This window comes from Ovis canadensis, chromosome 5 (assembly GCF_042477335.2).
Source record: "Ovis canadensis isolate MfBH-ARS-UI-01 breed Bighorn chromosome 5, ARS-UI_OviCan_v2, whole genome shotgun sequence".
Taxonomy (NCBI): domain Eukaryota; kingdom Metazoa; phylum Chordata; class Mammalia; order Artiodactyla; family Bovidae; genus Ovis; species Ovis canadensis.
The window spans coordinates 106,641,756-106,654,498 of record NC_091249.1 but is presented as its reverse complement, the minus strand read 5'-3'; the positions used below and the strand labels follow the sequence as shown (position 1 = coordinate 106,654,498).

The window sequence follows — 12,743 nt, the reverse complement described above, 5'->3', positions numbered from 1 at the left end:
CTCAATATGCCAGCAAATTTGGAAAACTCATCAGTGGCCGCAGGACTAGAAAAGGTCAGTTTTATTCCAATCCCAAAGAAGGGCAATGCCAAAGAATGTTCAAACTAACGCACAATTTCTGTCATTTCATATGCTAGTAAGGTAATGTTCAAAATCCTCCAAGCCAGGCTTTAGCAGTACATAAACTGAGAACTTACAGATGTACAAGCTGGATATAGAAAAGTCAGAGGAAGCAGAGATCAAATTTCCAACACCTGTTGGATCACAGAAAAAGCAAGGGAATTTCACAACAAACTGTGAAAAATTCTAATAGAGATGGGAATATCAAACTACCTTACATGCCTCCTGAGAAATCTGTATGCAGGTCAAAAAGCAACAGAACCAGACATGGAACACAGACTGGTTGAAAATTAGGAAAGGAGTATATCAAAGCTATATATTGTCACCTTGCTCATTTAACTTATATGCAGAGTACATCATGAGAAATGCTGGACTAGATGAAGCTTGAAGCTCGAGCTGTAATCAAGATTGCCAGGAGAAATATCAATGACCTCAAAAATGAGATGCCATCACCTTGGTAGAAAAAAGCAAAGAGGAACTAAAGAGCCTCTTGAAGAATGTGAAAGAGGAGAGTGACAAAGCTGGCTTAAAACTCAGCATTCAAAAAACAAACATCATGGCATGTGGTCCCATCACTTCCTGACAAATCAGTTCAGTTCAGTCACTCAGTCGTGTCCAACTCTTTGTGACCCCAGTAATCGCAGCACACCAGGCCTCCCTGTCCATCACCAACTCCCAGAGTTCACCCAGACCCACGTCCATCGAGTCAGTGATGCCATCCAGCCATCTCATCCTCTGTCATCCCCTTCTCCTCCTGCCCCCAATCCCTCCCAGCATCAGAGTCTTTTCCAATGAGTCAACTCTTCGCATGAGATGGCCAAAGTACTGGAGTTTCACCTTTAGCATCATTCCTTCCAAAGAAATCCCAGGGCTGATCTCCTTCAGAATGGACTGGTTGGATCTCCTTGCAGTCCAAGGGACTCTCAAGAGTCTTCTCCAACACCACAGTTCAAAAGCAGCAATTCTTCGGCTCTCAGCTTTCTTCACAGTCCAACTCTCACATCCATACATAACCACTGGAAAAACCATAGCATTGACTAGACGGACCTTAGTCGGCAAAGTAATGTCTCTGCTTTTGAATACGCTATGTAGTTTGGTCATAACTTTTCTTCCAAGGAGTGTCTTTTAATTTCATGGCTGCAGTCACCATCTGCAGTGATTCTGGAGCCTCCCAAAACAAAGTCTGACACTATTTCCACTGTTTCCCCATCTACTTCCCATGAAGTGATGGAACCGGATGCCATGATCTTTGTTTTCTGAATGTTGAGCTTTAAGCCAACTCTTTCACTCTCCTCTTTTACTTTCATCAACAGGCTCTTCTCTTTCTGCCACAAGGGTGGTGTCATCTGCATATCTAAGGTTACTGATATTTCTCCGGGCAATCTTGATTCCAGCTTGTGCTTCTTTCAGCCCAGCATTTCTCATGATGTACTCTGCATAGAAGTTAAATAAGCAGGGTGACAATATACAGCCTTGCCGGACTCCTTTTCCTATTTGGAACCAGTCTGTTGTTCCATTCAGTTCTAACTGTTGCTTCCTGACCTGCATATAGGTTTCTCAAGAGGCAGGTCAGGTGGTCTGATATTCCCATCTCTTTCAGAATTTTCCACAGTTTATTGTGATCCACACAGTCAACAATTTCTTGTACACTGCTTTGCAGATATATTTAATTTACTTATAAATCTGAACAAAAATCTTCAGGTTAAACATGTATAAATTCATTATACATAGTCAAAAAAGCAGAAACAGATGTTTTCCCAGAACTCTCTTGCTTTTTCCTGCCAAATAGATGGGGATAAAATGGAAACTTTATTTTCTTGGGCTCCAAAATCATTGCAGATGGTGACTACAGCGATGACATTAAAAGATGCTTGCTCTTTGGAAGAAAAGCTATGAGAAACCTAGACAGCATACTGAAAAGCAGACTCACTTTGGTGACAAAGGTCCATATAGTTAAAACTCTGGCTTTTCTAGTAGTTATGTATGGATGTGAAAGTTGGACCATAAAGAAGGATGAGCACTGAAGAATTGATGCTTTTGAACTGTGGTGCTGGAGGACTCTTGCGAGTCCCTTAGTCAGCAAGGATATCAAACCAGTCAATCCTGAAGGAAATCAACCCTAAATATTCACTGGAAGAACTGATGCTGAAGCTGAAGCTCCAATACTTTGATCACCTGATGGGAAGAGTCGACTCATTGGAAAAGTCTCTGATGCTGGAGAAGATTGAGGGTTGGAGAAAACGGGGGCAACAGAGGATGAGAGGGTTGGATGGCATCATCAACTCAATGGACATGAGTCTGAGCAAACCCTGGGAGATAATGAAGGACAGGGAAACGTGGCATACTACATTCCATGGGGTTGCAAAGAGTCAGACATGTCTTAGCAACTGAACACCACCACCACCATAATCCAGCACTCTGTCACGTGAAAATAACACAAAACCAACCAGCTGAGACTTTCCTTATGCAAATAAATGTACACGTGTGCCTGACACCACAGATGAGTATCAGTATTGCTTACTATTCAATTCACCTTCAAATTACTGTTATTCAACAGAGACAGGGCTCCCCTGGGGGTCCAGTGATGAAGAGTCCTCCTTGCAGTGCAGGGGACACCAGTCGGATCCCTGGTCCAGAAGGACACCACATGCCTTGGAGCAACTAAGCCCATGCATCACAAATGTAGAGCCTGTGCTCTAGTGCCTGGAACCACAACTATTGAAGCTTACATGCCCTCGAGTTCCTGCTCAGAAACAAGAGAAGCCACTGCAATGAGAAGCCCACGTACCGAAACTACAGAGTAGCCCCCACTAGTCTCAACTAGAGAAAGCCCTCACGACAAAGAGTCAGCGTTTCCAAAAACAAAATAAATCTTAAAAAGAAAAAGAAAAATTAAAAAAAAAAAATCGGTTTTGGCCCATCTTGCAGTATTTTCAAGGAAAGACTGTGGTTCCTTTACCATGGTGGGAAAAATTCCTGCCAAAGTTATTCTATTTGTGTATCAATGGCTAAAACAGCTATCACATATCCATCACAGAAAATTTTCTGTTTTTTTTTTTTAGAAGTTTTAAATTTTATTTTTTTAATTTTAAAATCTTTAATTCTTACATGAGTTCCCAAACATGAACCCCCCTCCCACCTCCCTCCTCATAACATCTCTCTGGGTCATCCCCATGCACCAGCCCCAAGCATGCTGTATCCTGCGTCAGACATAGACTGGCGATTCAATTCTTACATGATAGTATACATGTTACAATGCCATTCTCCCAAATCATCCCACCCTCTCCCTCTCCCTCTGAGCCAAAAGTCTGTTATATACATCTGTGTCTTTTTTGCTGTCTTGCATACAGGGTCGTCATTGCCATCTTTCTAAATTCCATATATATGTGTTAGTATACTGTATTGGTGTTTTTCTTTCTGGCTTACTTCACTCTGTATAATCGGCTCCAGTTTCATCCATCTCATCAGAACTGATTCAAATGAATTCTTTTTAACAGCTGAGTAATACTCCATTGTGTATATGTACCACAAGAAAATTTTCATAGAAAAATATACTTTCAAATCAGGTTCTTGGATCCTTTTACACTATTTTCTTAACCATGACACTCACTATAACCATAGGCCACTGTGCTATGGATTATGCTCACTGTAAGCGAACAATGCTATTTCCAGCACAGAGAATAGATACGCTTTGGGGTAGGTTAGAGGAGAAAGGCAAAAAAAAAATCATAAAACAAGAAAAGCTTTCTTGGAATAGTGAAATGTTTACTAAAGCTGAAAGAGTACAGCACAAATAACCTAAGATTTAAAGAAATCAAAGATTTAACTCACAGATGTGACAGATTTACCTTGGTACTCCCTTCTAATACGTCCACGTCTTTTAGAAGACATTCTGTCAATACAGTTCTCTATTATCTACCAGTGCAAGTGATCTCCAGGTTATAAACTTGGCAATCTCCCCAAAATTGACCAGTGTATAAAATGCGGAACAAATCTGAATGTTGGCCTTCTGACTCCCGGATTAGGGCTTTCCACAAATCCCACAGCAACAGATGACAAGCTGCTCCTCTAGTACCTCTGGCAGAAAGAGGCAAATATTAACTATATACTGTGCCTCTTCCTATTTTGAACAGTGGCAAGTGAAATGAGAGAAAGTATTGGCTGCTAGTCAAGGTTTTGCCCTAAGAAGCAGTGACATCTTGAATAAGTTATTTATACTCTTCAACCTCAATTTCTTTATTTTTAAATACAAACTAGTTTCCATTTCTACCAGTAACTATATGGTTATAATTAAACAGCATTTAAGGACATCACAAAGAGAAGCAGGACTAACCACTAAGCTTAGTAAAATGTGTACCTCCTCTATAACCTTGACACATCCCACCTCTGCTCTGCCAAGGAAAGCCCAAGCTTTCTGAGATTATGACAATGAAATCCATTGCCATTGTGTCACTCTGCAATACTTTCTGATTGACATTATGACAAAACAATATTAGCATAAACTGAGGACTTCTGTTTAGCTAATGACTTAAATTGAATGCTTCAACTAAGCAAATCAAGATACAAATGCTTTACAGTACAGAAAATGATGCCTGTGAACATGCATGGAATTCATGAAATTGGAAACTGCCAAAAAGATTTAATTAAGTACAATAATGAATTCTAACACATAAAGTACCACAATAAAAAAAACCCTGCTTATATGAAGTTAAGCAATACAAATGTTAAATATTAATTTGCAAACCTCAAAACCAGTTCTCATACTACAACTGATGCTACAATTTCTTGTACACTGCTTTGCAGATATATTTAATTTACTTATAAATCTGAACAAAACTCTTCAGGTTAAATATGTATAAATTCGTTACTATTTACATTAGTATTTGCTGAGTAAATTCTTTTTTTATTTTGAGTAAATTCTTAACTGTGGGAGTCCTTTGGTGATTTAGGAAAATTGTGGAAACATCACTTTTATTATTGTTTTCAATTATAAATGAAATTTTCATTTATATAATGGATAAAAAGGAAATGTTTTTTTCTTATTTATGCATTTATGCATAAATAAGAAAATATTTTCTATACTTAATGATTCTATTGTCTAATCAGTAGAAAACAAAGGCAATGATAATTAATCAGGATTTTATCATTTTCAGCGTAGAAGTGTAGTTACACCCAGAAACAATACTCCCTTTTTAATTCAAATTGGAAAAGCAAACAAAAACCATGAAAAGAATTTTTTCTTTAAAGAATGCATCAGACACTCCCTAATTAGAATCTTTAAAAATCAATAAGGGCTTCTGTTTCTGATAATGGAGGCCTACCATAATTCAGATAAACTGTCTTACAAAAGAAAACTTAAAATGTTGAATATGTAAAACATCTTCTGTAAAGTTAAGAAAAACTGCTCAGCCAGGATCCAGGAGAAGGTAAAAACCAAGTGATGCCTCAAAGCTAGCTGACTTTGCCCTAAGGCCATCTGCTGACCCCAGAGAAAGAGCTGACACACAGAAGTGTGGTTTTGGAGCCTAGGGGAGAAGAGAGTATAAAAGTCATGGCCCAAGGCCTAATGCCCAATATGCTGGCACCCTGCAGGGCTGCAATCTGAAAGTAAGCACGAAGCAGAAGCAAAACTACCTTTATCTGTAGCCTTGTGCTTCACACAGACTATGCAGGAACCCTTGAAACCAGCAACAAAAATTCTCCCTACAAGAAAATAGTCAGTGTCTTTGCCATGAACTGTTTCTACAAAGTAATTTTTTACATGCCATTTACATCATACCGTCAAGCATACCTAGTTTGCAAGAGAATATAAAAGACAATAAAACAGCAGAAACAAGAAATAGAAACAGACTCACAAAAATGTCAAATATGGAATAATCAGACATAGACTGTGAAATAACTTATAACCATGTTCAAAGAAAAAAGAAAACCTTGAAAACTTTGTAGGGAACCAGAAACCATAAACATATACCATAGTAATTTGGAAGTTAAAAAGTCTAAAATTGGAAAAAGTACAAAAATTAAAAATGCAATTTCCATGTTTATCTTGTTCAGTTCAGTTCAGTTGCTGAGGCGTGTTCGACTCTTTGGGACACCATGAATCGCAGCACGCCAGGCCTCCCTGTACATCACCAACTCCCGGAGTTCACTCACACTCATGTCCGTCCACTCGGTGATGCCATCCAGCCATCTCATTCTCTGTCGTCCCCTTCTCCTCCTGCCCCCAATCCCTCCCAGCATCAGAGTCTTTTCCAATGAATCAACTCTTCACATGAAACTGGAGTTTCAGCTTTAGCATCAGTCCTTCAAATGAACACCCAGAACTGATATTCATAATGGACTGGTTCGATTTCCTTGCAGTCCAAGGGACTCTCAAGAGTCTTCTCCAATACCACAGTCCAAAAGCATCAATTCTTCAGCGCTCAGCCTTCTTCACAGTCCAACTCTCACATCCATACATGACCACAGGAAAAACCACAGCCTTGACTAGACGGACCTTAGTCGGCAAAGTAATGTTTCTGCTTTTGAATATGCTATCTAGGTTGGTCATAACTTTTCTTAAAAGGAGTAAGCGTCTTTTAATTTCATGGCTGCAGTGATTTTGGAGCCACCAAAAATAGTCTGACACTGTTTCCACTGTTTCCCCATCTATTTCCCATGAGGTGATGGGACCGGATGCCATGACCTTCGTTTTCTGAATGTTGAGCTTAAAGTCAACTTTTTCACTCTCCACTTTCACTTTCATCAAAAGGCTTTTTAGTTCCTCATCACTTTCTGCCGTAAGGGTGGTATCATCTGCATATCTGACATTATTGACATTTCTCCCAGCAATCTTGCAGTCCAAGGGACTCTCAAGAGTCTTCTCCAATACCACAGTTCAAAAGCATCAATTCTTCAGTGTTCAGCTTTCTTCACAGTCCAACTCTCACATACATACATGACCATAGGAAAAACCATAGCCTTGACTAGACAGACCTTTGTTGGCAAAGTAATGTCACTGCTTTTGAATATGCTATCTAGGTTGGTCATAACTTTCCTTCCAAGGAGTAAGCGTCTTTTTAATTTCATGGCTGCAGTCACCATCTGCAGTGATTTAGGAGCCCAAAAAAAAGTCTGACACAGTTTCCACTGTTTCCCCATCTATTTCCCATGAAGTGATGGCACCAGATGCCATGATCTATGTTTTCTGAATGTTGAACTTTAAGCCAACTTTTCACTGTCCTCTTTCACCTTCATCAAAAGGCTCTTTAGTTTTCCTCTCTTTCTGCCATAAGGGTGGTGTCATCTGCATATCTGAGATTATTGATATTTGTCCCGGCAATGCTGATTCCAGCTTGTGCTTCTTCCAGACTAGTGTACTAGAAATTGGATGAAAACGCTATCCAAAACACAGAGTGTAGAAAAAAATGGAAAATAAATACAAGAGGGTAAAAACACAGAGGATACAAAGAAGAGGTATAACATGTGTTCAACTGGAACTTAAAAAGCAAAAGAGAGAAAATGGATCAGGAAAAATTAATTAGAAGAGGAACTATATAAGAATTTTTCTTAAGCTAGAAGAGACTTTATTTATGGCTGCAAAGCCTTTGACTCTGTGGATCCCAACAAACTGTGGAAAATTCTTAAAGAGATGGGAATACCAGACCACCTCACCTGCCTCCTGAGAAATCTGTATGCAGGTCAAGAAGCAACAATTAGAATCAGACATGGAAAAAAGGACTGGTTCCAAATTGGGAAAGGAGCATGTCAAGGCTGTATATTGTCACCCTGCTTATTTGAGTCATACCAGTGTACATCATGCAAAATGCCAGGCTGGATGAAAAACAAGCTGGAATCAAGATTGCTGGAATAAATATCAAGAACCTCAGATACGCAGATGACACCATCCTTCTGGAAGAAAATGAAGAGGAACTAAAAAGCCTCTTGATGAAAGTGAAAGAGGAGAGTGAAAAAGTTGGCTTAAACTTAACAATCAGAAAACTCAAATTATGGCATCCAGTCCCATCACTTCATGGGAAATAGATGGGGAAACAATAAAGTAAGAGACTTTATTTTTTTGGGCTCCAAAATCACTGCAGATGGTGACTGCAGCCATGAAATTAAAAGATGCTTGCTCCTTGGAAGAAAAGCCGTGACCAATCTAGACAGCATATTTAAAAGCAGAGACATTACTTTACCAACAAAGGTCCATCTAGTCAAGGCTATGGTTTTTCCAGCAGTCATGTATGGATGTGAGAAGTGAATTATAAAGAAAGCTGAGTGCCGAAGAATTGATGCTTTTGAACTGTTGTGTTGAAGAAGACTCTTGAGAGTCCCTTGGATAGCAAGGAGATCCAACCAGTCCATCCTAAAGACAATCAGTCCTGAATATTCACTGGAAGGACTGACGCTGAAGCTCCAATACTTTGGCCATCTGATGCAAAGAACTGACTCCTTGGAAAAGATCTTGATGCTGGGAGAGATTGAAAGTGGAAGGAGAAGGGGACAGATGACAAGAGGATGAAATGTCTGGATGGCATTTCTGACGTGATGGACATGAGTTTGAGTAAACTCTTGGAGTTGGTGATGGACAGGGAGGCCGGGCATGCTGTAGTCCATGGGGTCGCAAGGAGTTAGACACGACTGAGTGACTGCACTAAACTGAACTTAAACACCAGAGATCTCTACTCCATCTACCTGGTTTACTATCCCCAAAGAAACTACTACCTAACCATCAGCTATGATTATATATCATTCATGAGTAACAAGAAGGCATTACTATGTATAAAGCATGAACTATTAAAAAAAGAAAAAAAGAACAAACTCCTGAGGGAGTCTTAAAAGTTGATTAAAACATTTAAGCTGGAGCTAACGGGTGTTAGGGAAAGATGTAGAATAACGGAGAAAACACATTTTGGCCTCTAATTAACATTTAGAAAACTAAGATTATGGCATCTGGTCCCATCACTTCATGGGAAATAGATGGGGAAAGAGAGGAAACTGTGTCAGACTTTATTTTGGGGGGTACCAAAAATCACTGCAGATTGTGATTGCAGCCATGAAACTAAAAGACGCTTACTCCTTGGAAGGAAGTTATGACCAACCTAGATAGCATATTCAAAAGCAGAGACATTACTTTGTTGACTAAGGTCCGTCTAGTCAAGCCTATGGTTTTTCCTGTGGTCATGTATGGATGTGAGAGCTGGACTGTGAAGAAAGCTGAGCACCGAAGAATTGATGCTTTTGAACTGTGGTATTGGAGAAGACTCTTGAGAGTCCCTTGGACTGCAAGGAGATCCAACCAGTCCATTCTGAAGGAGATCAGCCCTGGGATTTCTTTGGAAGGAATGATGCTAAAGCTGCAACTCCAATACTTTGGCCATCTCATGCGAAGAGTTGACTCACTGGAGAAGACCCTGATGCTGGGAGGCACTGGGGGCAGGAGGAGAAGGGGACGACCGAGGATGAGATGGCTGGATGGCATCACCGACTCGACGCACATGAGTCTGAGTGAACTCCAGGGGTTGGTGATGGACAGGGAGGCCTGGTGTGCTGCAATTCATGGGGTCACAAAGGGTCGGACACAACTGAGTGATTGAACTGAACTGAACTGAATCTTATATGAGGTCAAAATGAAAGTTGGGTTAATTTCAGAAAGCAGAAATCATATAGAGCTTACTTTTAAGCTTTAAGTTACTATTAGATATCAATAATGAAAGCACAGACAAAACGCACTAACAACAAAAAGCCATCCATTTAGAAGTTTTAAAACACTCTTTAGAAATATTTCTTTGATCAAAGGGGAATTCATAATTGACAATAAAAAACACTTTGAAATAATCAGTAAGAGCACCCTACATTAAAGGATCAAAACTTGAAGGAGCAATCTCAAGTTGTACTCAAAAGGACATTTATATTAAGTATACATACTAGAAATAAAGACTAAAAAACATAATATTTAAACATTCAAGAAGACAGAAGAGAAAGTAAAAGAAAGGGATTTTTAAAAATGAACTGAAATAATGATATAATACAGAAAAGTTTACAATGAAGTCCCCAAAAGATCATTTTGAAAAGAAAAATGACTAACATTATGCACCTAAAACATGGAGCAGAATGTTGCTATGCACTTTACATATTTTCTGCATTCAATTTTCCCAGTTACCCTTCAGATAAATGTACTAACAGCACTTTATGCTAAATTTCAAATGATAAGCAAAACCTATTTATGAAGAAATGGTTCACAAAATAACTGTTAACATCCAGAAAGATGGTTTTAAAAACAATTAGAACTTCTTATTAGTAGCTCATCAAAAAGTTGTATGGATTTGCTCAATTTTTAAAATCAAAAGTTCCTTAAAAATTGAAATATCTAAAAATCTAAAATCTAGAATGATAATTAACTATAGATTTCTTAGCAGTAATAGCCAAGTAATTCTTCAAATGTGAATATGGCACTACCACCAAATTACGAATGATGAAACCAGCCACCAAGAATCTTTTACTTTAAAATTAGATAAACAAAATAGAAAACAATGATATATTTGGGTACATATTATTTTTTTTCAAGTAAGTCAAAATATAAAGGGAAGAAAAAAGATGCATATGTCAAAGAAGTACTTTTTTCCAAAGGCCAATGTTCATTTGTAAATTAATCCTACTTACATCATTAGACTTGCATTTTTCCTTGTGAGAATATACAGTCCACTCCAAAAGCATATTTACAGGTTTGGTCAAAAGCCCAGAGGTCTCATTTCCTGACCAAAAGATTTCAAGAGGAACTGCCTTTCCTGTTATTTTCAGACTCTGAGAATCTGACCAGTCATACAACCTAATAAAAAGACAAATGAAAAGCATTATCTTTATGCCAATTTAACTATTACAGTTACTAGGTGTAAGAGCTGCTAAATTGATCATCACAGTTATTAGGCATAATATCTTGCCATAAAACAAAAAAATTCTAGCAATTTCTAAATATAGAAAAATCATAATATATAAGGATCATAATATCGAGTTAAAATTCAGGAGAAAATTTTTTAAATGGCCCCATTTCAACATAATCTCCAATGAGTACACATTAATGTAACTGCAGGTTTTAGAGCATGTGCAAAGCTTACAGATATTATAGCCAGTGTTAAAACCTGGTATAGCTTTTTACTTAGGCTTTCAATTACTAAAGAATTCAAAAGTATACAAATTCTGAAAAATAAAAACAATCTTTATCTATCCAAATGTGTAAGTCAGTGAAAAATAAAAATGTGAACTAAGGAAACATAAAATATAAACCTTTACCGCTACTGAAGGACTGAATCTAGATGTATATTTTAAACATAAATCTACTTTAAACTAGAAAACAAGGTGGTTTTTAAAGAAATGTATATGTAAATAATTAGAAAAATGGCACATAAAACAACATATAGAAAAGATATATATTTTTGGTGATTAAAACTTACTTTTGACTCAGATGTTGGACTTCACTTTCAATCAAATTAAAGAAAAATTTAAGCAGTGTTAGGTGGAGTACCTTAGAGCCAATAATATTTTCTGAAATTTGATGACAAAAACTTTCATTGAAAAGGCAAGACCTGGAAAACAGGAACCCAACAATCTATAACATGTAACAACTCACTGAGTAATTTGTGAGCAAATTATTTCGCTTTTCAGAAAATCATTGAAATTTTAATAAAGTTTGCTCCCACAAAATGTAAAGCAAATTAAGCAAAATTTTATTAATAATATATTTTCTTCCTTTAAATATTAGACTCTGTCAAATATCCCATGCAGTTAATTTTTCAACAGCAGAGATCTAATTTCCCTATTTTTCAATGACTGTAATGTTTAACCACCAGCTGGTAGTCTCCCTTTGTATTCCTTATTTCACTGAAAAACAAAAGAGCTGTGAATTTCATTAATTCATTGATTCAGACGATCAGCCACATTCTCAATTAGCTACACTCAATTTATAATATTCTCCATAATCCTCCTCTTACTCAGGATTATTTTCTTATTCATTATTTAGTAAAATGAAGGTTATTTAGAGCTATTTGTTTAGTTTTAAAAATTCAGTATTTATTTTCTTTCTATCTTCTGCAGCAGTTCTACCCTACAGAACTTTCTGTGATGATGGATATGTTCCACTGAACATTTGAAATGTGGCTTGTGTAGAACTGAGGTGCTGAAATTTTATTTAATCTTAATTAAATTTAAATATAGTCACATGTGGCTAGTGGCTTCAGAGTTGGAAGCACAGTTCTATAGTATTTTTAAAAAGAGAACCAAGATAAACCAGAACTCTAGGACTAAGAGTCTAGGCAACAATATTTATTACAATTTTCTTCCAACTTCATTATTATACCAACAGTGTACTTGCAACTCTGTACCTCTGTCTCCATCCTTTCCATCTCCTTTAGAATACCACACTAACAGAGTAGGTGGGCCCTTAACAGCTATTAAATTTAATAATCCATTTGATACTCCAATCTAGTCTAAAAGGTCCTCCTTGACCATAGTTATTTAACTCTACCTGAAAACTGCCAGAGACAGACAATATTATCTTTTTTCTTCTTATATAAACATATATTATGAAATATTTCAAAAATACACTCAGAAGTAGACTAATATGATCCAGCTCATTTACATTCCTA

The 12,743-nt window shown here is 37.5% G+C and overlaps 1 protein-coding gene across 1 annotated transcript in view; it reads right to left on the bottom strand.

Annotated features, from left to right (window-relative positions):
- SLF1 (SMC5-SMC6 complex localization factor 1) overlaps positions 1 to 12,743 on the bottom strand; it is a 73,587-nt gene that overhangs the window by 20,316 nt on the left and 40,528 nt on the right. The window contains exons 13-14 of the mRNA XM_069590147.1: positions 11,553 to 11,684; positions 10,765 to 10,930 (exon numbers count right to left, since the gene is read on the bottom strand). Coding sequence (XP_069446248.1) covers positions 10,765 to 10,930; positions 11,553 to 11,684 — 298 coding nt within the window. The remainder of the gene's footprint in view (positions 1 to 10,764; positions 10,931 to 11,552; positions 11,685 to 12,743) is intronic.